This window comes from Heterodontus francisci, chromosome 41, assembly GCF_036365525.1.
Source record: "Heterodontus francisci isolate sHetFra1 chromosome 41, sHetFra1.hap1, whole genome shotgun sequence".
NCBI lineage: Eukaryota > Metazoa > Chordata > Chondrichthyes > Heterodontiformes > Heterodontidae > Heterodontus > Heterodontus francisci.
Window position 1 is genome coordinate 28,264,851 of NC_090411.1, and position 26,764 is coordinate 28,291,614.

A 26,764-nucleotide genomic window follows, 5' to 3' on the forward strand; every position below is an offset into this window, starting at 1 on the left:
CTTTAAGAACTTGCGACACCTTTAAACTTGCAACTTTTCCTTCCACCTGGAGGTAGAGAGCACGTGATTGACTGATGAGTAATCCAGTAATATTCTGTACTTTTTTTTTTCACCTCGGCTTGTTGTTTGTTTCTGCTGCACCTGACTCTTCGGTAAGGAGGGAGAAAAAAAGTTGGTGATTTATAGTCCTAAACGAGTGGAGTCATTCCATTGAGGATCTGGGAGTCTTCATTCATTGGTGCCCTTTAGCCTCTTGCAGTGAAACTGACCTGAAACTGGACAACTCCCTTCATGTAAGTGCCACACTTTTGTGAATCGTTTTGTTTCAGTGAGGGGCAGGGTGAATGGAAAGTGGCCCGTGCTTCTCTCCCCTTGGCACCTAAACTCCGGATTGTTGTGTTTAAAAGGGAAATAGATTTTAATCTTCCAAACGTTTACTTTGAGTTTCTTTCCGATAGAAGTGAGAGACAGAAAGGCGGGGGAAGGGTGCCCAAAAAAGTGACTGTTCAACCAGATTGTCTGGTTTTTTTCGATCATCTTTCCCTCTCATTAATTGTTGCAGGCGATATCTTGAAGTTTCGTCCTCATTGTTTCTACCCCTACCCCAGGAAGTTTATTTATTTTCAGTGTTAATCCGGACAGATTGGCTCACGTAAACACCCGCACACAGATGTGTTTTGCCAGGCGGACCTCAGGCAGAAATGGTTGTCGATCATTCTGAATTCCCTGCATGTTGGAGCGCAGGAAATGTGGGAAAGGCTGTGGATTTGCCCGGGCTTGCCTGCAGCACAGTGACCCCTGCCATTGCCCTTGTCACCCCGGGTTTATAGTTAACCCCCGTGGAATTCACTTTCCTTCTGCTGGCTGGGCTCCGCTGCGTTCTTGCGTGGACTGTTTCGACACCGCACTTGGGTTATTATAAATTGTATTTCCCTGTTCATTTCTACACACAGGGTTGTTGGAAATCATTGGGTCTGTGGGGGAGGAGGGGGTGGTCAAAGAATGATCGAGGATAAGGGAGGACTTCTCACTTTGTAATTCAATTCAGAATTCCATAAATATTTGAAGGGGAAAATTTCACAGGGGAAAGAGCAGGGGATGGGGGACGAATTGGATAGCTCTTTCAAAGAGCCAGCACAGGCACGATGGGCCGAATGGCCTTCTGTGCTGCATCGTCCTACCATTTTAAATATTCTAAAATCTATCCCTCTTGCTACATCAAATTTTTCCTTCAAGAATTCCAAGATGCCCCCCCCCCCCCCCATATTTATCTCATTCAACATGCTCTTTGGAAAATAAGGTTTCCTAAATTCATCACTAAAATTAAGCAGATGCTGGAAATGTTCAGCTGTGTCTGTGGAGAGAGAAACAGAGTTAATGTTTCAGGTCGATGAATGTTCTGATGAAAGGTCATTGGTCCTCTCCTGGTCTGGTCGACATGTGACTCCAGACCCACGGAAATGTGGTTGACTCTTAACTGCCCCCTGAAATAGCCTCGCAAGCCACTCAGTTGTCAAGGGCAATTAGGGATGGGCAGCCAATGCTGGCCTTGCCAACGACACCCAAATCCCATGAAAGAATTTTTTAAAAATCTGTTCATTTTCCGGCTGGGGTTGGTGGACAGTGATCAGGAATAGGCATCCTGGCTGATTGTTCCCCCATCACTGGGGACAGTGAGGACAATTGTAACGCCCTAAATGCAGGCCATCTGCGATCAGCTAACTCGGTACGGTCAGGGCAAAATCAAACAGGATGCCTCCCTCATGGGTTATGTTCAACTACTCAATTGGAATACACAGGCGCACAATCCTGCTTTCACATTTGGAGGTCTGCCTTGTGAACAATTAGTTTCGGCAGGAGACTCCAGGTTAAGGAGTGGGTGGAGTCGGTGAGCACCATGAGTGGTATCGGCTGACTGAAGACGGAAAAAGTGGACAAAACAAAATGGAACCTGAAACACTGCCCTATCAGGTACTGAGACTGTTCAGTGGAATATTTTGTCACAAGCTAATTATAGGTGAGGATGGCCATTAGGCTCAGTTTAGTTCCTCTATCCTGATAGACCCGACATTCACCCCATTGCAACTTTGGATTGGTTTTAAATGATGCCAGGGTTTTGACTTTTCACTACTATCTGAGAGACCGTCTGTACGTTGATCACTCTGATTCAATTTACCACTATCAATCCTAAATTTACCTTTTTAATAGCTGGAACTTGTGTGCTGTTCTCAATTTAAGATCATATTCAGATAAATCTTTTTTGCTCCTCTTTATCTTCTACACCTCTGTAAGACTGCCTCTGAAATAGAAGATTTGCATTTATATAGCCCCAGAATGTCCTTTCTAGCCAATGAAGTACTATAAAAGTTACTGTTGTAATGTAGGAAAATGTGACCGATAACTTGTGCGCAGCAAGCTCCCACAAACAGCAGTGAGATAAATCACCAGATCATCTGTTTAGTTTTAAGTGATGTTGGTCGAGAGTATTTATTTAAATGCAAGGAGTATATTAAATAAAGCCGATGAGCTGAGGGCACAGATAAACACATGGCAACATGATATCATTGCTATAATGGAAACCTGGCTTAAGGAGGGGAAAGAATGGCAACTTAACGTCCCTGGATAGAGAGTTTTCAGGCGGGATAGAGAGGGAGATAAAAAAAAAGGAGGGGGTGTAGCATTATTAGTTAAGGAATCAATAACAGTTTTGAGGAGGGATGATATGCTAAATGAATCGTCAAATGAGGCCATATGCAGGGAGCTCAGAAATAAAAAAGGGGCAGCCACACTATGAGGAGTGTACTATAGACCCCCAAATAGTGAGAGGGAGATAGAGGAACAAATATGTAGGCAAATTTCTGAGTGCAAAAACCAAAGGGCAGTAATAGTTGGGATACAAACAGTGTGAAGGGCCCGTCTAAGAGCGAAGTCCAAAGTACGGAAAGTCCTCATCAGGGAACTCCTCTTTGCTGACGATGCTGCTTTAAGAGAGTGGCTGCAGAGTCTCATCGACAGGATTGCGGCTGCCTGCAATGAATTTGGCCTAACCATCAGCCTCAAGAAAACGAACATCATGGGGCAGGACGTCAGAAATGCTCCATCCAACAATATTGGCGACCACACTCTGGAAGTAGTTCAAGAGTTCACCTACCTAGGCTCAACTATCACCAGTAACCTGTCTTTAGATGCAGAAATCAACAAGCGCATGGGAAAGGCTTCCATTGCTATGTCCAGACTGGCCAAGAGAGTGTGGGAAAATGGCGCACTGACACGGAACACAAAAGTCCGAGTGTATCAAGCCTGTGTCCTCAGTACCTTGCTCTATGGCAGCAAGGCCTGGACAACGTATGTCAGCAAAGAGCGATGTCTCAATTCATTCCATCTTCGCTGCCTCCGGAGAATACTTGGCATCAGGTGGCAGGACCGTATCTCCAACACAGAAGTCCTCGAGGTGGCCAACATACCCAGCTTATACACACTACTGAGTCAGCGGCGCTTGAGATGGCTTGGCCATGTGAGCCACATGGAAGATGGCAGGATCCCCAAAGACACATTGTACAGCGAGCTCGCCACTGGTATCAGACCCACCGGCCGTCCATATCTCCGCTTCAAAGACGTCTGCAAACGCGACATGAAGTCCTGTGACATTGATCACAAGTCGTGGGAGTCAGTTGCCGGTGTTCGCCAGAGCTGGCGGGCAGCCATAAAGGCAGGGCTAAAGTGTGGCGAGTCGAAGAGATTTAGCAGTTGGCAGGAAAAAAGACAAAAGCGTCAGGGGAGAGCCAACTGTGTAACAGCCCAACAAACAAATTTCTCTGCAGCACCTGTGGAAGAGCCTGTCACTCTAGAATTGGCCTTTATAGCCACTCCAGGCGCTGCTCCACATACCACTGACCACCTCCAGGCGCTTACCCATTGTCTCTCGAGATAAGGAGGCCAAAGAAAGAAGGGCACAGAGGGGACAAAATTCTTGAACTACATTCAAGAGAACTTTTTTAGCCAGCACGTAACAAGCTTTTTTTTCCCAAAAATATACTTTATTCATGAAAATTTGTAAAAAAAAAAAAAAAATGCATTACAAACCAGTTCAAAACAGTACCAAGTTGACATTCCAAAAAGTGCTAAGGAAATCAGTTTTCTTCGATACAGGAGTGAGTTGCCTCACAAACCTTCCATTCCATTTTTACGTGCCATGTACATTTTACAGCAAACCCGTATCTGGTGCATACAGCCTGAGGGGTTTCCCATGGGTCCAGCCCCTCAGTTCACTTTGGTGGGAGGACCTTACACAGTGGTCTTTCCAGTGGCACGTAACAAGCCCAAACGAGAGGGGGCACAATTCTAGATTTAGTCTTCAGTAATGAAGCTGGGCAAGTGGAGGAAGTAACAGTGGGTGACCATTTCGGAGATGGTGACCATAATACAGTAAGTTTTACCATAATCACGGAAAAGGACGAAGATAAAACAGGAGTAAAAGTTCTAAATGGGAGGAAGGCAAATTTCAAGCAACCGAGAGGCAACCTGGCGAAAGTGGACTGGATACAGCTACTTGAAGGAAAATCAGTGGCAAACCAGTGGGAGGCATTCAAAAGCGAGATTCTACAGGCACAGTGTAGGCATGTCCCCACTAAGATAAAGGGTGGTACTGCCAAATCTACAGCCCCCTGGTTATCTAGAAGCTTGCAGGGTAAGTTAAAGCAGAAAAAGAAAGCTTATGACGGTCACAAAAATCTTAATACTTTAGAAAGTCTAGAGGAGTGTAGAAAGTGCAGGGGTGAAGTAAAAAAGGAAATTAGAAAAGCAAAGAGAGGACATGAAAAATTATTGGCAGGTAAAATCAAAGAAAACCCAAAGTTGTTTTATCAGTACATTAAGAGCAAGAGGATAACTAAGGAAAGGGTAGGGCCTATCAAAGATGTACAAGGGAACTTGTGCGTGGATGCAGAAGATTTGGGCAGGGGTCTGAAAGAGTTTTTTGTCTCTGTCTTCACAAAGGAGAGGGTTGATGTAGACATTGTAGTTAAAGAGGAGGAGTGTGAAATATTAGATACGATAAGCATAATGAGAGAGGAAGTACTAGAGGGTCTGACATCCTTGAAAGTGGATAAATCGCCAGGGCCGGATGGATTGCATCCCCAGGTTGTTAAAGGAAGCCAGGGAGGAAATAACGGATGCGCTGAGGATCATCTTCAAATCCTCACTAGATACAGGAGAGGTACCAGACAATTGGAGGTCTGCAAACATTGTATCATTGTTTAAAAAGGGTGCAAGGGATAGGCCAAATAATTAGAGGGTGGTCAGTTTGACCTCAGTGGTGGGTAAATTGTTAGAATCTATTCTGAAGGACAGGATAAACTGCCACTTAGAAAGGCACAGATTAATCTGGGATAGTCAGCATGGATTTGTTAAGGGAAGGTCATATCTTACTAACCTGATTGAATTTTTTGAGGAAGTAACAAGAAAGATTGAAGGTAGTGCAGTGGATGTGGTCTACATGGATTTTAGTAAGGCATTTGACAAGGTCCCACATGGCAGACTGGTCAGTAAAATGAAAGCCCATGGGATACAGGGGAATGTGGCAGGTTGGATCCAGAATTGGCTCAGGGACAGGAAACAAAGGGTAGTAGTCGACAGATGTTTTTGTGAATGGAATGCAGCTTCCAGTGGCGTTCCACAGGGCTCAGTGTTGGGTCCCTTGCTGTTTGTGGTATATATTAATGATTTGGACTTAAATGTGGGAGGCAAGATTGGGAAATTTGCTGAATACACAAAAATTGGCCGTGTAGTTGATAGTGAAGAGGACAGCCTTAGACTCCAGAATGATATCAATGGTTTGGTTGAGTGGGTGGAAAAGGGGCAAATGGAATTCAATCCAGATAAGTGTGAGGTAATGCATTTGGGGAGGGCAAATAAAGTGAGGGAATACACAATAAATGGGAGGATATTGAGAGGGGTAGAAGAAGTGAGAGACCTTCGAGTGCATGTCCACAGGTCCCTGAAGATGGCAGGACAGGTAGATAGAGTGGTGAAGAAGGCATATGGAATGCTTTCCTTTATTGTCCAAGGTATAGAATACAAAAACAAGGATGTAATGCTGGAACTGTATAAAACTCTGTTTAGGCCACAGTTGGAGTATTGAGTGCAGTTCTGGTCACCACATTACAGAAAGGACAGAGTTGCTCAGGAGAGAGTACAGAGGAGATTTACAAGAACGTTGTCAGGACTCAAAAGTTGTAACTATGAGGAAAGATTGGATAGGCTTGGGTTGTTTTCCTTAGAACAGAGGAGGCTGAGGGATAACTTAATTGAAGTGTATAAAATTATGAGGGGCCTAGATAGAGTAGACAGGAAGGACCTGTTTCCCCTGGTGGAGAGGTCAATTACGGGGGGCACAGATTTAAGGTGATTGGTAGAAGGATTCGAGGGGACACGAGGAAGAGCTTTTTCACTCAGAGGGTGGTGAGTGTCTGGAAGTCACTGCCAGGAACGGTGGTGGAGGCAGAAACTCTCAACTCTCTTAAAAGGTACCTGCACATGAAGTGCTGTAATCGGCAAGGCTATTGACCAGGTGTTGGAAAGTGAGATTAGATTGGGCAGCTAATTTTTTTCCCAGCAGGCATGGACACGATGGGCCGAATGTTCCTTCTGTGCCATAACCATTCTATGATTCATCGAAATAGTGCCGTGGGACCTTTTACGTCCACCTGAGAGGGCAGACAGGGCCTCAGTTTAACGTCCTGTCTGAAAAATGGCACCTCCAACGGTGCAGCACTCCCTGAGCCTAGATTATGTGCTCAAGTCTCTGGATTAGAAGCTGAATCCACGACAATCTGACTCGGAATGAGAATTCTGTCCACTCTGCTCCCTTATTAGCAGACATCTTCCTCTCCCATTTTGAAATTTTGGAATGTAGAAGACGCAGCAGCCAATTTGCGCACGGTAAGATCCCACAGACAGCAATGTGATAATGACCAAAACGTCTGTCTTAGTGATGTTGTTTGAGGGATAAATATGGGACAGGACACTGGGTATACCTCCCCTGTTCCCCTTTAATATGGTGGCCATGGGATTTTTACTGTTTACCTGAGAGAGCAGACAGGGATTGGTCTAACATCTCATCCAGAAGACGGCACCTCTGACAGTGCAGCACTGCACTGAGGTATCACCATAGATTTTTGTGGTCAAGTCTCTGGCGTGGGACTTGAACCCACAACTTTGACTCCGAAGCGAGTGTGCCACTGACTGAGCCAGGGATCAGCCTTGTTGTGATGCCTTACACAGAGGAATAGCCTGCACCATTCACTGCCAAACGTTCATGCATGGAGACAGCTATTCAGTCAAGGTACTCGAGGGTGCTTGGTACCTCTGGCATTGAAACCGAATAAGAGTTGGGGTGAAAAATATTTCTTTTAAATAATGTTTGGATGCTTGTGTAGACAGTTCTTTTAGTTTTGTGACAATGCTGCAGCCTTTGAGGGCTGCGAGGATGTGTGAATGGGGATGTAAATTAGTTTGGAGTTGTCAGCATAAATGCCAGGCTCCGTCTAGCCGTGTAATTGTACCAGAGGTGAAAGGTCAGTGGTCTAACTCTTGGCAACGTCCAAATCTCCATCAGAGAGGGAGACTGGATCTAACACTGGGCACTAGAGGTGAGAGAATGGCATTTTAGCACCTGCTTATTTGACATTTTTGCTTTAAGTTAGCTTACCCTCCATCTGCTCTAAAATGATTCGAATGCAGTTGGCGTGAATCTGGCTGACAGTTGTGAGATGCCTGATACAATCTGCCCACAGTAACTGTGTTGATGTTGTTGGAGTGACCCGTTAGGTTGTAAAGTCGTCTTTTCGTGGCTGGCTTCACAGCCCCTCTCTGTTTGATTTAGGAATATTTGTCTGTTTGCACTGTGAGCACTGACAACTGGATTGTCCAGGGGGAAAAAAAAAACACTGAGCTCTGACTGCACAAGGGAGCTGAATCCGTGGAGATGCAGCGACTCGCCTGAGGGGCTAAAGTCAAGTTGCGTAATTTGGATCACTTTTTGCTGTTGAAAGTAAGAATTAATTGCATTTGTATAACGCCGTTTACGACCTCAGGATGTCCCAAAGCGCCTTTGAAGTACTTTTTTGTTGCAATTGTAGTCACTGTTGTAATGTAGGAAACACTCGGCTCGAGTCTGTGCTCCAGCTACGCAGAAAGGAAAGGGATGAGGTACAATTGCCCCCCTCCGCCCCTATCTGTAGATGCTTCCCCAGTTCCCTCCTCCCCCGCACCCCCCCCCCCCCCGCCCCCCCCTGAAACATTCCTTCCTGCTGTACCACAGGGTCTGATTGTCGCTGGGCTAACAATCCAGCCAGTGCATCGTCCAACCAGGCTGTCATCGCGTGTGACACAGACCAATGAATGTTGGCAAACTGCTTGACTGGGCTCAGTCTCTCGCACGTTTATGTACTAGAACATTCAGTGTGGTTTGTATTATAAGATGGCTTATTGGGACAATCTTTGCGCAGTTTTGGTGAGACATATTTTACGATGTCCTGACGTACTGGGACAGACCCAGTTTGGTCGAACTTGCCTTGACTTGCTTGGTATTGCAGTGGGCTGATTCATGTAGAAGTTGTTTATAATTTCAGGGCGTGTCCCGAAAAAGTGAGTCACAAGTTGCCTGCAAGATCTGAAAACTCGAAAGCTATGATGGGAAGGAAGCAGCGGGTAGAAAATTTCAGTTTTACTTTCGCATCTGTGGTCTCAGTGTTGCATTAAAACTTCTGGGAATTATGTAAAGTAAAAATGCAAAGTTCTGGGTGTTATTGTAAACATTTCCTTGCTGTTTTGGGTGCCCTTTTCTCCTGTTAGGGTGTATATCTCATATCACCTCTTAAATATTTCAAAGAATATTTATCCATCAACCAACATCAATGAAGGAGATGATATCTTTTGTCATGTTGCTGTTTGTGGATTCTTGCTGTGTGCAAATTGGCAGCTGTTTCCTGCATTTATAACCGTGACTACACTTCAAAAGTACTTCATTGGCTGTAAAGCACTTTGGGAGATTCTAAGATGTGAAAGGCACTTTAAAATGGGACTTCATTTGTCTTTCCTTTTCTTTGTGCCCCTGTATCTCTGGTCTCACACCACCTGATTTGACGCTTAATGCCATCTGAAGTGGTCCAGCAAGCCACCTAATTGTTCTGTTAAGACAAATCATTACAAAGCAAAGATGGCCCATCACGTGCATGGAATCAGGAGTGTGGAATACTCTCCACTTGCCTGGATGGGTGCAGCTCCAACAACACTCAAGAAGCTCGACACCATCCAGAACAAAGCAGCCCACTTGATTGGCATCCCATCCACCACCTTCAACATTCACTCCCTCCACCACCAACGCACAGTTGCAGCAGTGTGTACCATCTACAAGATGCAATGCAGCAAGGCTCCTTCGGCAGCACCTCCCAAAGCGACCTCTACCACCTAGAAGGATAAGGGCAGCAGATGCATGGGAACACCACCACCTGCAAGTTCCCCTCCAAGTCACACACCATCCTGACTTGGAAATATATCGCCATTCCTTCACTGTCACTGGGTCAAAATCCTGGAACTCCCTTCCTAACAGCACTGTGGGTGTACCTACCCCACATGGACTGCAGCGGTTCAAGAAGGCAGCTCACCACCACCTTAAGGGCAATTGGGGATGGGCAACAAATCAGCGATGTTCACATTCCATGAATGAATAATTTTACAAAATGGACTTGATGGGCCAAATGGCCTCCTCCTGTGCCATAATTACTCTATGATTCAGGGCAACTAAAGATAAGGCAGTGAAAGCCACAATAGGATTATATTTAGTTTTGATGACTCTCCCAGGGTAAAAAAAAAACCTTCCCGCTCAGTCCGCCAATGCTCCAGGATTATACTCGAGCCTCTAGGAAATAAAGATTAATCTCCATTAATCATAAATTTGGACATTGGGGAGAAGGACTGTTACACTGACAGTCAAGAGCCATCCAAAGGCAGGAGGCTGGCGGAGAGGGCAGGGATATAAGATAAAACTTAATCGAATATGTCCAACCAGTGCTGGCAACCCGACTGCCAGCACCTTTTCTGCCTGGGCGCAGAGGTGAAGACTGGTTGTTTGGGTGAAAGAGAGCAGAGGTCAGCCGAGTTTGGACAGTGGGGCCGTCTAGTCCTTTTGACAACAAAAACTTATTATGTTGAAGGTGCTATATAAATATAAAAAGTCACAAGGCACTTCACATGGGCATTATAAAACCAAATACGACACCAAGCCAAATAAGGAGATATTAGGTCAGATGACCAAAGGTAGGTTTTAAGGAGCACCTTAAAGAAGGGAAGCAAGGTAGAGTGTCGGAAAGGCTCAAGGAGAGAATTTCAGAGCTTAAATGCTCGGCAACTGAAGGCACAACCACCAATGGTGGAGCACTCAAAATTGGGGATGCTCAAGATTGAGATGAGCGAAGATATCTTGGAGGGTTGTGGGGCTGGAGGAGGTTTCAGAGATAGGGAGGGCAAGGCCACGGAAGGATCTGTAAAAAAGGATGAGAGTGTTTAAAATCAAGACATTGCTTGACGGGGTGCCAATGTCGGTCAGCGAGCACAGGGGTGATAGGGGAACGGGACTTGGTGCACGTTAGGACACGGGCAGCAGAGTTTTGGATGACCTGAGGTTTATGGAGGGTAGAATGTGGGAGACCAGCCAGGAGTGCACTGGAATAGTCGAGTCTAGTGTCTTTCAAAGAATGACTCAATCTGCCTCTCGTAAGTAATCTAATGCTTCTAATTCTCTCACCGTGTCTGGCACCAGGGCCTCCAGCATGGTTACCAAACGATTACTGTACTGTGTGCTTCTGATCTGTGCCCTCACCAACACCCGATTGACGGATGCACGGACGCTAATTCAGCAAGAAGACGCTCAAGGAGAAGGTACATTCATTTTCTTCTCTTTCTGCGCGCTTTTCATAAATAAATCAGTTTAACCATTTGTTGATGGAGACCATTGTGAAAGGAGTTTGATAGGGTAGACGTGGGAAAGATGTGTTCACTTGTGCGAAAGACCAGAACTAAGGGCCATAAATATAAGATAGTCGCTAATAAATCCAAACTGAAATTCAGGAGAACCTCCTTTTCCCCCAGAGAGTGGTGAGAATGTGGAACTCACTCCCATAGGGAGTCGTGGAGGTGAATAGCAGGGATGCGTTTAAGGGGAAGCTGGATAAACACACGAGGGAGAAAGGAATAGAAGGACATGTTGATAGGGATAAGAGGGGATGGAAGGAGGCTCATGTGGGGCATAAACACCACAGTGGAGCTGATTCTGTGATGTAAATGCTTTGTAATTTCTCAACTCTCACAGACTGAGGTTTCTATGACACAAATCTCACGGACCTCAGTAATAGCGTGTCAAGAATTTTTCAGTTAAGTGTTTAAAATGTATATATTTTTTTCCAATTACTTTCAGTGTTTATCAATGAAAGTGAAGCATCTGTCTTCTTGAGCCGGAAGCTGATGTACAATAACTGGGATTTTGAACTCATCGTCCCTGGAAATCTGGAACGAGAATGCCGTGAGGAAGTGTGCAATTACGAGGAAGCTCATGAAATCTTCGAGAACGATGATCAGACGGTGGGTATCGTTCCGGGAGCTGGAGGACTATAAATGCTTTAGTTAGTGTTGGAAACATATCTGATGGGAATAAAGCCTTTAATGTAATAAAACGTCCCAAGGTGCCTCACAGGAGCGTTCTCGGACACAAGTTCAGTCCCAGCTAAAGAAGTCGACAATAAGACAGGTGACCAAATGCTCAAAGCGGTGGGTTTTAAGGAGTGCCTTAAAGGAAGAGAGAGAGACAGACAGGTTTAGAGAGAAAATTCCAAAGCTTAGGACCTAGATGGTTGAGGGCACAGCCTCCAATTGTTCTGCAAGGCAAGGGGTGGGTGTGGGTGGGGGGGGGGGGGGGGCGGGAAACTGGGTGCGGGGATGGACAAGAAGCCAGAGGAATGCAGTGTTCCGAGAGTGAGAGATTCCATTCTGCTGGGCTGGAACTGCATTGAAACTCAGGCCCTGGAGGTGAAGGGACAGTGTCTAACCACAGGTCCCATCAACGTAGGAGAAGATTCTTATATCACATTTAGTACAGGCCTGATGTGACCAGATATCCAGTTCATCAGACCTTGGGGAGATTCTGGCTTTGATGCCCTAGTCTAATTGGTCTTATTAAGAACATAAGAACTAGGAGCAGGAGTAGGCAATTCAGCCTCTCGAGCCTGCTCCGCCATTCAATACGATCATGGCTGATCTCATCTTGGCCTCAACTCCACTTTCCTGCCCGTTCTTCATAACCCTTCAACCTTTTACTAATTGAAAATCTGTCTATCTCCTCAAATTTACACAATGTCCCGGCATCCACCGCACTCTGAGGTAGTGAATTCCACAGATTCACGACCCTTTGAGAGAAGTAATTTCTCCTCATCTCTGTTTTAAATCTGCTACCCCTTATCCTAAAACTATGACCTCTCGTTCTAGATTGCCCCACAAGAGGAAACATCCTTTCTACGTTCACTTTGTCAATCCCCTTAATCATCTTATATACCTCAATTAGATCTCCTCTCATTCTTCTAAAATTTAGAGAGTAAAAGCCTAAACTGCTCAATCTCTCTTCATAAGACAAACCCCTCAACTCTGGAATCAATCTAGTGAACCTCCTCTGAACTGCCTCCAATGCAACTACATCCCTCCTCAAGTAAGGGGACCAAAACTGTACACAATACTCCAGGTGCAGTCTCACTAATGCCTTGTACAGTAGCAGCAACACTTCCCTACTTTTATACTCTATTCCTTTAGCAATAAATGCCAAAATTCCATTTGCCTTCCTTATTACCTTCTGTACCTGCATACCAGTTTTCTGCGATTCATGCACGAGGACACCCAGATCCCTCTGCACCAAAGCACTCTGAATTTCTCTCCATTTAGATAGTAATTTGCCTTTCTATTATTCCGACCAAAATGGATAACCTCACACTTATCCACGTTAAACTCCATCTGCCAAATTTTGGCTCATTCACCTAACCTATCCATATCCATTTGTAAATTTCTTATTTCTTTATTGCAACTTACTAACCCATCTATTTTATGTTGTCATCTACAAATTTGGCGATAGTACCTTCTATTCCTGCATTGAAGTCATTAATATAGATTGTAAATAGTTGGGGCCTGAGGACCGAACCCTGTGGCACCCCATTAGTTATATCTTGCCAACCAGAAAAGAACCCATTTATCCCGATTCTCTGTTTTCTGTTGGTTAGCCAATCCTCTATCCAAGCCAATAAATTGCCCCTAACCCCATGTGAACTTACCTTGTGTATTAACCTTTTGTGTGGCACCTTATCAAATGTCTTCTGGAAGTCCAGATATACTACATCTACAGGATCCCCATTATCCACTTGACTTGTTACATCTTCGAAGAACTCTAGCAAATTAGTCAAACACGATTTACCCTTCATAAAACCATGCTGACTCTGATGGATTGTGTTTTGAATTTCTAAATGTCCTGTTATTACTTCCTTAACAATGGATTCTAACAATTTCCCAACAACAGATGTTAAACTAACTGGTTTATAGTTTCCTACTTTCTGCCTTCCCTCCTTTTTTGAATAAGGGATATTGAATATTAGCATTTTTCCAATCCACTAGAACCTTTCCTGCCCCAAGGAATTTTGGAATATTATAACCAATGGATCCACTATCTCTGCTGCCACTTCCTTTAAGACCCTAGGATGTAGACCATCAGGCCCTGGGGACTTGTCTGCCTTCAATCCCAATAGTTTGCTCAGTACTTTTTCCCTAGTGATGATGACTGTTCTGAGTTCCTCCCTTTCTATAACCTCTGCATTACTTGTTACTATTGGGATGGTACTAGTGTCCTCCACCGTGAAAACTGAGGCAAAATACTGATTTAGTGTCTCCGTCATCTCTGTGTTCCCCATTATTAACTCCTCAGTCACATCCTCCAAGGGACCAACATTCACTTCAGCTACTCTCTTCCCTTTTTTATACTTATTAAAACTTTTGCTATCCGTTTTTATATTTTGCTCTAGTTTTCTTCCATAATTTCCCTTTGCTCCTTTTATTACTTTTTAGTAACCCTTTGTTGATCTTTAAAAGTTTCCCAATCTTTCAACCTGCAATATGGTATGCCTTCGTTTTTGTCTTTGTTATCCTTAACTTCCTTGCTTAGCCATGGATGTTTTTTCCCCCTCTTACAATCTTTCTTCCTCTCTGGAATATATTTTAGTTGGGAGGAATTGAATATCTCCTTAAACATCTGCCACTGCTCATCAACTGTCCTGCCTTTGAGTCTTCTTGCCCAGTCCACTAGGGCCAAATCTGTCCTCCTGCCTATATAATTACCTTTGTTAGTGAACGCTAGTGTGGGACTCCAATTTCTCACCCTCAAACTGAATTTGAAATTCTCGCATGCTAAGATCACTCTTCCCTAGAGAATCCTTAACTATGAGGTCATTAATTAATCCCACCTCATTACACAATACCAAATCTAGAATAGCCTGTTCCCTGGTTGGTTCCACAACAAATTGCTCCAAAAAACAATCTCTAATACATTCAATGATTTCTCCCTTGAGGCTACCCTTGCCAATATGATTAACCCAGTCTATATGCATATTAAAATCACCCATGATTATTGTCGTACCTTTCTTACAAGCCCCCAGTATTTCCTGGTTTATACTGTGCCCCACTGCGGAACTACTGTTTGGGGACCTATAGATTACTCCCACCAGGGACTTCTTTCCCTTGCTATTTCTTATTTCTACCTAGACTGATTCTACGTCTTGATCTCCAGCGCCTATTTCTATGGCGCCTCTCAACCTCAGGATGTGCAAAGCCCTTAATGGGCAATTAAGCACTTTGAAGTGCAGTCAATGTTGTGGCATTAAGACATGCAGCAGCCAGTTTGCGCACAGCAAGCTCCCATTAACAGCATTGAGATAATGGCCCGATATCCGTTTTAATGCTGTTGATTTGAGGGATAAATGCTGGTTGGGACAGTTGGGAAAACACACCTGCTCTTCAAAATAGTGCAATGTCTGTAACCCACTGGGTTTGTTTTAAATTGAGGTAGGAGTCCAGTTTCGTCTCGGTGAGCTGATGCATAGGAACAGGAGGAGGCCATTCAGCCCCTCGAACCTATTCCTCCATTCAGTTAGATTATGGCTGAGCTGCAGCTTCACTCTATGTAATTGCCTTGGTTCCATTTCACTCGATACACTTAACTGAGATTGATAAATTTTTGTTAGGTTTGAAATTTTCCAATTAAGCCCCAACCACATCAGCTTTGTTTTTTGGGCAGGGGGAAGAGTTCCAGATTTCCACTGAATAACCTAGCTCTAATTTAAAAAAAAAATTGACTTGGATTTCTATAGTGCCTTTCACAATCTCTGGCCATTTCAAAGCACTTCACAGCCTACTTTTGAAGTGTAGTCACTGTTGTAATGTGGAAACACAGCAGCCAATTTGCGCACAGCAAGCTCCCACAAACAGCAAAATATGATAATGACCGGATAATCAGTTTTCTTCTTCTCTGCAATTTTGTTTGAGGGATAGATATTGGCCAGGACACTGGGGAGAGCTCCCCTGCTACTTTTAGCAATAATGCTATAGAATCTTTTACGTCTGTCTGCGAGGGCAGGCAGGGCCTCGGTTTAACGTCTCATTATTTTATTATTCAAATTTACTTTTTTTTTGCAGCTTAAATTTTGGAGGCAATACACTCAAGAACAGAAACCAGGTAAGCAGCAGCACTGTACGATGTAACTTAAGGTCTGTGCCTAACTTTAGTATTATTGACGTAAGTGACTGAACTTGAGCTGAAGTAAGGCTAGGCTGTAGCTGCGACTGGAAACCAGTTCTGGGCCCCACCCTGTAGGAAGCACGTCAAGGGAGGGTGCAGAGGAGATTTACTAGTATGGAAGTGGAGATGAAAGACGGAGAGCTTGGGGAAGCAGGGATTTTTAAAAAATATTCTTTCATGGGATGTGAGTGTCGCTGGCAAGGCCAGCATTTGTTGCCCATCCCTAATTGTGCTTGGCTTTCGAGGCCATTTCAGGGGTCAGTTGTTTGTGGATTGGGAGTCACGTGTAGGCCAGACCAGGTAAGGACGGCAGATTTCCTTCCCTAAAGGGACATTAGTGAACCAGATGGGTTTTTATGACAATCAATGGCACCATTACTGAGACTAGCTTTCAATTGAAATAAAGCAAAATACTGTGGATGTTGGAAATATGAAATAAAAACAGAAAATGCTGGAAATACTCAGCAGATCTGGCAGCATCTGTGGAGAGAGAAACAGGGTTAACGTTTCATCAGAACTGTTCTGCCAGACCTGCTGAGTATTTCTAGCACTTTGGTATTTTAGATATTCAATTGAATTTTTAAATTCAATTTAATAATATTTAAATGTCCTGTGGTGGGATTTGAACCCATGTTCACAGAGAATTAGCCTAGGCGTCTGGATTATAAATCCAATGACATTACCACTACTCCATGCTTCATCTTAAAGCAGAGGAGATTAAGGGGAGATTTAACAGAGGTTTTCAAAATCCTGTTGGAGTAAATAAGGAGAAACTGTTTTCACTGGAGGAGAGTCAGTAACCAGAGAACACGAATGTAAGGTAATTGGCAAAAAAAAGAGGCGAGAGGAGGAAAATATTTTTACGCGGCGGGTTATGATCTGGAATGCTATGCCTGATAACTTTCAAATAGTCACCTAGAAAAGTGAATTGGATAAATAGTTGAAAAGGAAAAATTGCAGTGCTATGGGGGGGGGAAAAGCAGCGGATTGAGCCAGCACAGGCACGATGGACTGAAAGGCTGTCTTCTGCATGCTGTGTCATTCTATTGTCAGCCAGCCCATTCAGCCTAGCGGTGCAAACCTCCTGCTGGTGGTCTCTGTTTGCATTGCTGGTCAGGACAGAGTCGGCTGACCTTGGCTGGGCCGTCGGTTCCGGTTGCGACTGTTAGCCCCGGCATCCCTGGGGAAGAAAGAAAAGAGCCTGCATTTATATAGCGCCTTTCGCAACCTCAAGGCATCCAAACTCGCTTTACAGCCAATGAAGTACTTTTTGAAGTGTTGTCACTGTTGTAGTGTCGGCAAGCCGGCAGCCAGTTTGCGCACAGCAAGATCCCACAAACAGCAATGAGACAATGACCGGATAATCTGTTTTTTAGTGGTGTTGGTTCAGGGATTAATATTGGCCAGGATACTGGGGGAGAACGCCCCTGCTCTTCATTGAAACAGTGCCATCGGTTCTTTCACATCCAGATGAGGCCTCGATTCAATGTCTCATCGGAAAGACGGCACCTCTGACTGTGCAGCACTCCCTCGGTACCACATGGGGAGCGTCAGGGATTTTGTTCTGAAGGGGGATTTGAACCCACAACCTGACTCAGAGGTGGGAATGCTGCCAACCGAGGCACGGCTGGGGGAAAAGTTTGCTTTTTCTATTGAATTTCAGCACTGTAACCAAACCTTCCTGTCACATGAAGGTAATGTGGTTTTACATTATCGAACGCTGCAAGCAAGTGGCAAGAGATTTTCTATGATTGCTTTGTGGAGTTGGTGTCCCTTTTAATGCGTGTTTTTTTTTTGAGTGCTCAAATTCCCCTCGTCCCTCCTGCTCTCGGTCAATCTTTGAATTCTGAGTGTCCAGACTGAGTCTGTCTTGTCTCTTCTTTAGGTGGACCCACCGCCCACAAGTTCGACGTAGCCGGGCTGGTGGCGGGACTGATCGGCGCGTTTGTCCTCATCATCCTCATGGGACTGCTCATCGTCTACTTCTGCAAAGAGAGAGGAAAGAGAGCAGACAGGTTGGTGCTGCACTCCAAACCCGAAGCAGGCACCCCCGTACCCCACCCCCCGGCCTCTGGAGTGGGGTACTTTATGGGTGGTGTATTCTGGCAAGCTGCAGTACTGGGAGGGGAAGGCCTTTGTGCCCTAACGGGCAGCGCAGAAGGCGAAGGGCTCTGACTGACTGCGTGTTATCGAATTTTGTGGCACAGAAGGCAGCCATTCGGCCCCTCGTGCCTGTGCTGGCTCCTTGAAAGAGCTGTCCAATTAATCCCACTCGCCTGCTGTTACCTGCAGTCCTGCAAATATTTCCTTTTTCAAGTATTTATCCAGTTCCCTAATGAAAATTGCTACCGAATCTGCTTCCACCACCCTTGCAGGCAGCACATCCCCCGATCACAATAACTCACTGCGTGAAAATATTTCTCCTTCTCCCTCTTTAGTTCTTTTGCCAATTATCTTAAATCTGGCTACTGACCCTTAGGGCCGGGGGATACACTTTCCCTTTATTCACTCTATCAAAACCCTTCATGATTTTGAACACCTCGATTAAATCACCCCTTAACCTTTTCTACGTGAAGGAGAACAATGCAACTTCTCTGGTCTCTTAGTTGGTTCATGTTATTTTCTTAAATTCATTCTCGGGATGTGCGCGTGACCGGCAAATATTTGCCCGTCTCCAGTTGCCCTGGAAAGTGGAGGTGAGTCACCTTCTTGAACCACTGCAGTCCGTGTAGTGAAGGTGCTGCCCGCCCCCCACCATGGTGCTGTTAGGGAGGGAGTTCCAGGGTTTTGACCCAGCGATAATGAGGGAACAGCCGATATGTGTCCAAGTCGGGATGGTGTGTTCCCGCGCACTTGTCCTTCTGGGTGGAAGGATTTGGGACTTTAAACTCCAGCAATATGCCTGGGCACATCTTGGAGAGAAGAGGGATCCCTAATCCTTGCTTCTGCCAATCTGGCTTATTTCTTGGGGATTTGCTAACCAGGATATATATTTTGTTTTCCTATTAATTCATGGGATTTCGGTGTCGCTGGCCAGGCCAGCATTTATTTCCCATCCCTAATTGCCCTTGAGAAGGTGGTGGTGAGCCGCCATCTTGAACCGCTGCAGTCCATGTGGTGTAGGTACACCCACAGTGCTGTTAGGGAGGGAGTTCCAGGATTTTGACCCGGTGAAGGAACGGTGATATCGTTCCAAGTCAGGATGGTGTGTGACTTGGAGGGGAACCTGACCTACAGGGGAAGAGTCCACAATCAGTATCGGGTGAATGGAGCTTCTGCTGGATTCAGTTTATCAATTGGTTCAGGGACACCGAAATCTGACTAAGAGGAAACCTGTTCTGATGCATTTCCAAGCTCTCCCTTTATGCCTGTGGCCAAGCCTGTGGCCAATTGGCTAAGAGCTCGCTGGGGATGACCTGTTTTGAAGGGGGTGGGTGGGGCTTGGGATGGATGGGGGTGGAAATCAGTGGAAACCCAGTGGTTGGTGTGACAACGCAGGGAAGTGAGTTGGACGGTGGGTGAAGATGGAAGCAGGGTGGGCTGATGCCCTCCACAGTCCAACAACCTCCCAACACTTGTGATCCGGACTTGCGAGTGAGGAGTGACTGCTCGGGCTATTTTAGATGCCTTGTACCCCTCCCCACCTAAGTCAGGAGAGGTGGGGAGAGAAAACCCGGGGGGGGGGGAGGGGGAGCATGAGAACCCAAAATGAGGGAGAAAGAACATGCTTTGATCCACTACGATTTCCTCCTCCTGTTTCTAACTGGTGTTTCATCTTCTTCCAGACCACCTGAGTATCGAGGACGAGGCCCGACCCCAACCAACCAATATGTCAGCGCGCCAAGTGAAGAGGTGCCCCTGACAAATCTGGAGGCCAGCGCCCCTGGACTTCCCTCATACGAGGAGGCGTTGAGGAGATCGGGACATTATGACGCCCCTCCCCCGGCGTATGCTGGGTCTGTACATTTACTCATTTCTTTTTTTTTAAAGTTCTCATCACAAGCAAATTTTGTCTCTTAAGTCAAATAAATGAATTTCCAGAACTTCTGTCCCCTGATTGCTAAGTGGGGAACGGCACTGGGGCACCAAAACCCTGAAGGTGTGGTTGCTAACTCTGGTATTCCTGGAAGTGATGTCACATGACCTCCTGCCTCAATGCCCCGCCCCCCCCAACACATACACCATTGGTTGCCTGAAACGCCCATCATCATGGCACCTTGGCCTTCCCATGGCCAATCAGAAAGCAATCTGACTCTCCGTTACCCAATTGGATGAGTTCTGATGGTCAGCCAAACAGCCTTTTCTCCCTGTCCCTGATATTTTTATTGGTGATAACCAAAGTTTGCAAAGAAAAGAAATTGAAACACAATTTTTTTTTAAATAATCCCCAATGATTTTGCCACCCACCAGGGCAACCCTACCTGAAGGCTGTAGGTTCGATCTCCGGTTTGTGCTGATTAGCAGTAAGTTGCCATAGATATTGGTTAGGAAAAGCCTGAGGCCTTACACCTGATGACCTTTTGCTGGTAGATGATTGTGCATTGGGTGAGGTTGGCTGTGGTGCCCCCCTGCTGGCTAAACTAGTGCATGACGTGTGACCAATTGGGGCCTAGTGAATGAGGACATTTAGTTCAGCGCGAGTCACTGCCCTCGGGAGAGGACGGTATTGTGAACCCTAGCAAAGAGTACGTTAGGTGATCCCAGACAGACTGCAAGGTCATTGCGTTTCTGCATATTCATCAAACACATTCTCGGCCACCAACATCCTTACCACTTTGAGGTCCCTGACGTCGTATTTCAGAATTCAGGATTGGGTCCCTGGGAGTGTCTCAAATTTTGCAGGAGATCCCTAGGCCAATATTAGTATTTCGTTGGCATTTGGGGTTCCGAGTAACATGCCAACATTTGCAGTGTGGGGTCTCGGAAGTGTGTCAGTATTTCTGAGGGGATGGGGAGGCGAAGGATGCTTGTACAAGAGAAATAAGTGACCAGTTCCTAACCTGCCCCCTCTCTCTGCAGTGGATCTACTCGGGAGGAGCGGCCAAGCTGAAATTTGGGATCCCTCCTTCCTTTTACTTTGGCAATCTATGGATAAAATCTTGCAACATGGACAAAGGGGGACGAGCTACCGGACAGTATTTTGAGGATCATAAAACAAAGCAAAGATGAATTTGAAAAACCAAAACTCACCGCAAAACATTCTTCCAGGAGAGACTTCACGAACCAACAAGACCATCGGTTTTTATCCAGTCACCATTCAAATTGTAGCTCACCCTTTTAGAGATGATTTATTGTACTAAACCGAACACTAGACTCTGCCGATTTGAAATCTTAAGTTTTCTCTTGAAATATTTCGCAGGGTAACCCACTGCCGTGTCGGCGGTCTGAATTGTACCTCTGTTGCTGTACAGTGAAACCATTCTGGTGAGAGAACGTCTACTGCATTCGTCTGGAATTAAATCCCTGAGCTTGTTTGGCTGGTTTCAGTCAAGGTGGCCCTAGGCGAGCTGTAATAGGACTCCGTGCCTTCCACCCCTTTCCCCACCTTCCCCAAGTTTAGGGAAGTGAGATGGAATCGGGCGAGATTTTCAATTCTGGTTGCCATCCAGTGACCACCTATTCTGATTGTGGGTGCGTTTTGGGTGTCGAGCGATGTGATTGGGTTGACTGTGGTACCCTTCTCGGCTGGCAATGTGTGGAATGGCCAACTTGCCCCGAGGTACCCGGGGCCCCCCCCCCCCCAAGAGCTGTGGGGGCTACCCCAACCCGAGGATGCAGCACCTTCAGGAGGGAAGGGGAGAAACTTTTCGAGGGGCGGTGAGTTGCTCCATTTTTTTTTTGCTTATGTAACCAAGGACTCTCTCTATGGAAGGTCCAGTTCCTATGGCTGCTGAATGGTTAACTCCATGCCAGGCTCATTTCCCCCCCAACCTCACCCCTGCCCCAGCTGGAAGGTACATGCCAATGAATGCTTCCTTCCTGGCAGTTACCTACAACACCTCGCCCATATATTGTGACTAGGTAATCAGGGTGTTTTTCCCTGTGTACCTACTCCAGCCCATATTTGGTGCTTTATGTCTGCACTCTCAAGTGGATGCAGAAGATTCTGTCGGACAATTATGAAAAAGAGCACGAGAATTCTCTCCTGGCCAATATTTATCTCTCAACCTAACTCGCAACAAAGAAAACTCCCCAGATTATCTGACCATTTATCACATTGGAGTTTGTGGTGCTGCACTTCCTGCTACACAACAGTGACTACACTTCAAAAATGGTCCATTGGCTGTGAAGCTCATTGAGAACGGCGCCATAGAAATGCAAACCTCTTGACACGTTATGCCGCTGTTCTGCCAACCAGAGACCAGTTACCCACTATAGCCTGGCTAATTGAGATGGTGCAGTGTACCACACTCATCAATGCTTCCAACCAGGCATGCATACCCAATGCCATCCATACGGAGCTTCTGATTTCGATACCGGTAATGGGAGGGAGGTGGAGGTGGGGGTGGGTGTGGGGTTTGGAGGGTTGTGGTGGTGGGTACGGAGCGCAAATTTAAAGCTGCGTTGTATGGGACATAGGGGGAAAACGAAGCATTTCTCCCCAGGGACACTTTACAAGACAGTGGCAGAGGCCTGTGCTTTTGCTTGAGCTGTGGGATGGGTGGAGAGGAGCAGAGAGCAATGGCAAAGGAAGTCTGTTAAGCAAACAGACCAGTGTACGACTGTATTTGAAGCAAAAGACCTGCTTCAGGCCTTCATATTGGCACTGCCAGGTCCAGTAACTAGCTATGTAAACACTCCTCAGATACAAGGTACTGATGCCCATTAAGGAAAAATTAATGTGCCCTCTGAAACTAATCTAGGATTAAATACAATGATGGGGGGGGGGAGGGGTCAGGGGAAGGGGCAGAGAGCTACCCAGTGAGATGGGTACATCAGAGGCCCGGTTTTGACCCATATGCCTCAACTGAAGCCTAAAGAAGGGCCTCTTGAGTGAGGCCTCCAAGGCCACGTGGGGCAGGAGTTGGCCAATTAGAGCTACTACAACTCCCGTTGTGCTGGGCAGAGGTGAGTGGAAAAATCAGCCAGAATTGCTGCTTCCGTCTGGAGTGGGAACCCTTTGTGATGTTCTGACTGGTTTAATAGATTGGTGATACTTGCTGCATAAGCTCACAAGTAAATGATGGCCACTGGTTGAGGTATAAGGGGGCTGACAGACCTTGTGGAGCTGTACCCTATATGTGTTGGTGCCTTTTAAACAAGGTGGGGTGGGGGGCATAATTTTAGAGATGGGCTGAATAAAGACTGTGCCCTTTGCAGTGGTAACCTCTGACCTAGGTTTGTGCCAATCACAGAGCTGGACAGAGCTCGTCCAACACTTTAATGGTTTCTGTTCCTGCAAGCAGAATTCAAATTGCTGAAACTTTATTGATTCAAGATTTAGCCTCTTAAGAGAACAATCTGCATGTTTACTGAAAACAAGTGATTAACACGCTCCCAGTCAAAAACCCCTCAGAGAGCCAGACTTGGACTGAGTCCCGGAACTACTGCCAGGGAGATACCAGCCGTTCCTGTATCCAACTTAATAAAATTCTGCGGGGGAATAGTTTCAGAAATTGTACCATAAAGGGGAGGGACGGGGCCTCAATCTTCATGTTTAGGGGTATCCATGGTAACGAGGCCTTGACTTGTCACAACACCTAGCCCTTGCCAATCTGTTGAACAAAGTAAGCTCGGGAGGATCCTGAGGACTGGGTCTCAGTGAAGAAATTGCACAAGAGTAGGCCTTTTTCCAGGAATTCTCCCAAAATAAGTTTGGAGAAGTAGGGGCTCATTTAAATAACTGTTAAAATGGAAGGCGAGGGCACGGTTTGGGTTTTTGCTGTAATTCAAATTCCTACCCATTGAAGGTGGGGTTTAATCATGAGGCAGTGGGGGTGGGGTGGGGGTGGGGTGCGGGGAGGTGGCAGTTAGGGGACAACACTGCAGTTTATTAAAACTTTAGTAAATCCTGTGAGGTATTTGTAAGACATTGTGCTTGGTGTCCCCATTCTTAACAGGGCCGGGTGTGACTCACAGGAGAACTGTCTTGCTCCATTGACTCCTAGTTTGGGCAGGAGGAAACACTTGAGACGTTTGTAAAATGAGAATAGACCTAAAGTGGTCCCACTGGTGTGGTATTTTTTGGTTCGAAATTTGTGCTTCGGATAAAAGTAGCACATCCAAGGCTGCATTTGCCTCTCGTTCTTACCTTTTCCTGAGAACATTAGGCGTCAACCAGCTTGTGTGTGTTTGGAGGTCACCCGTAGGCCAGACCTGGATGGGGGGAGGGGGTGACACCTTTTTTTTTTAAATGAAGAAATGAATTGGCTATCGTCATTCTGAACTCTCAGCCTCTGCGTTGTACGTGCAAGGCCATAAAAACTCGACCACCGTACCTATAGGCAACATGTCCCCAAGGATCCCTAATGCATACATCATGGACAAGCCGGAAAAGACCTGCCCACACCACAATAGCTGGAGCATCATGACTAGATGCTTAAGCCCCCTTTGTTTCCCCCACCACCAACCCCAAACAATCATGTGATCTCCTGGGAGGGAAAAAATAATACGGGAGAAACCCCACGGCCAATAAGAGAAAAAGAAAATGGAAAATTCCCCTGATCCCCCTCAGGCAATCGTAATTAGTCCAGGAGATTGCACAGGCCCAAGTGCTGTCTGTAAAGACACGCCTTCTATATGATGTGAAGTCTCTGCCCATGTCAGGAACCTGGACAGCTCCTCCTCGAAGGTGTAGTTCCTAAAGTATTTGTCAAAAATAAACCCGGTAACGGTAGAATTTCCCTGGTCCCGCTTTCCCGAATAAAATGGCAGCCATGTTGAGCTTCATTGAGTTTAAGGCCTCAAGGCCATGTGGTTGTGGCTAGGATTTCAGCCTTATTGAAGACTGTGGAATTAGCTGTGCCCCATTGTGGCTGACTGACATCTTTGGAGGCAAACCAGTGACTCCCACAATGAGCCTGGTAACTATGTCCCTGGTAGTTCAGTGGATAATTGCGTGATGTGGCAGGGAACTGAGGCATGCAAATAGGAAGTGTTGGGCTTAATACCCAGTCTATGCCAAGTTAGCTGATCTCAGCAGTTGGGATGCCACAATTGGCCTCAGCACCATTAGGGTTAGGCAAAGGGAAAGTCAGTCAGGCCCTGATGTATTTAAGGGGAGGCTAGATAAACCACTAGTCTAAAGAGAGAGGATAAATCAGCCATGTTTCTGAATTCTGATCACTATCCATTGATCTCTGTTGATGAATATGATTGTGTGGGCATCGGGCTGTGATTTCCTACCAAAGAGCCAATTGCTGAAGACTGGTCACTCGGGTGAGGTACCAGGATCTACCAGATGCCCATGAAACCATATCCCAGCAAGAGGCAATGGGGGCAATTTTAATCTAACCTGCCCATTGGGAAACTGGCTGGATCAGTTGAAACGTGTGTTTTGCACCCCTTCCAATTTCACTGTCCATTGAGGTTAAGGACAACAAAAGCAGCATTCCACCTGATCCTGTGGGTCTCCCCCACTCTGAGTTAAGTTAAACTTGTCCCCGATATATTTGGGAAAGGAGGGAAGAGAATTGAGGGGCGGTGCAGGAATGTGGAAACAAAAATAAAATAAATTCTGAGTAAGGCTTTCCTGCAAACTAGGCCTTAAATATAAAAAAGGAACCACTCGATATTATGTTAGTGTTTTATGTACTTAGAGATATATACCTATCTATATATATATAGTTCTGTAAGAGCTGTGCAATAAAATGGCTTCTAATTTTGTTCTTTTGTTCAATAAACTCTTCAAAATATATTCCGTTTTTTTTTCTAAGGCAAGGATTAACATGAATGACCTTTAAGTGATTCCTAACATTTCCCATGTTACTGAAGATGAGCCCTGAGTTTCTCTTTAATTATCCTGCTAGTGTAAGTCCAAAGCTGCCTTACAACTTGGCTTAGTACCCACCCCTGGTTCAAGCCCCGTGCCAGAGATTTAAGTACAAAACTTAGGCTGATGAAATGTGGCATTCTTAGAGGTGACATCTTTTAGATAGATGTTAAACAGAGGTAGTTAATACATCCCAGGGCACTATCTGAACAAAGAGCATTCTCCTCATCGTCCGGCAGACAATTCTCCCTGAACCATAAACCTGCCCCCACCCCACCCCATAATTATCTGGTCATTGATTAATTTTCAGTTTATGGGATATTGTCGCATATAAATAGGTGGCATTTGCCCATTTGAAGAGGAAATAAAAATCCATTGGTTGCAAAATGCTTTCCAATGTCATGCGGATCAGACGTAACATGAATGCAAGTTACATATGGAAATAATGGGCAGGAACAAACTGGCTGGACTATCAAGCTTGTGCTATATTCATGACTGTCAGAGAGTCTGGGCTAGACACTTCCTATCCCTTCCCCTACCCCCCACCCCCCCCCCCCCACCCTGGTGCAGTCACGTAATCTCCCGGGAGAGTTAAATAACCAGAGGAAAATCCAGGCCCAAATGAGGGAAAAAAAATACACTGGAAAATTCCTCCCTCATTCCCACAGGTGATGGAAACCAGTCGTGGCGATCACATGGATCTATAAAGATACTTTCCTTCTACGTTGCACAATCTCTGCCCTAGTTACGAACCAGTCCAGCTCCCTCTTAAAGATGATGCAGAGAGTCAGCGCCCACTGCACCAGCTGGTAATGCATTCCAGCGGCTTAATACTCTCTGGGCAAAGGACCACTGCCCAACATTCAATGCATTCCCACTCTTGCAAGGTTTTGAGTACATGCCTTTGTATGCTTCCCCAACATGTCAAACTGTAATAATCTGTCAACAGGCATGAT

The 26,764-nt window shown here is 45.7% G+C and overlaps 2 protein-coding genes across 4 annotated transcripts in view; one reads left to right on the top strand and one right to left on the bottom strand.

Annotated features, from left to right (window-relative positions):
* nosip (nitric oxide synthase interacting protein) overlaps nt 1-706 on the bottom strand; it is a 32,910-nt gene extending 32,204 nt beyond the window's left edge. For both annotated transcript variants that reach the window (XM_068019642.1, XM_068019641.1), the window contains exon 1: nt 1-706. The gene's annotated coding sequence lies outside the window, so the exon portion shown is untranslated.
* Nucleotides 70-25,733, top strand: prrg2 (proline rich Gla (G-carboxyglutamic acid) 2). 2 transcript variants are annotated; one of them, XM_068019646.1, is made up of 8 exons: nt 70-293; nt 7,883-8,050; nt 10,820-10,938; nt 11,474-11,637; nt 15,775-15,814; nt 17,763-17,892; nt 19,663-19,833; nt 20,897-25,733. In XM_068019646.1, exons 3-8 carry the CDS (start codon nt 10,830-10,832, stop codon nt 20,925-20,927), a joined length of 645 nt encoding a protein of 214 aa, XP_067875747.1. In that variant the 5' UTR covers nt 70-293; nt 7,883-8,050; nt 10,820-10,829; the 3' UTR covers nt 20,928-25,733. The 2 variants fall into 2 exon arrangements, with proteins under 2 accessions (XP_067875747.1, XP_067875746.1); XM_068019645.1 differs by lacking the exon at nt 7,883-8,050 and having other exon boundaries at nt 71-293.
* The last annotated feature ends 1,031 nt before the right edge of the window (nt 25,734-26,764 follow it).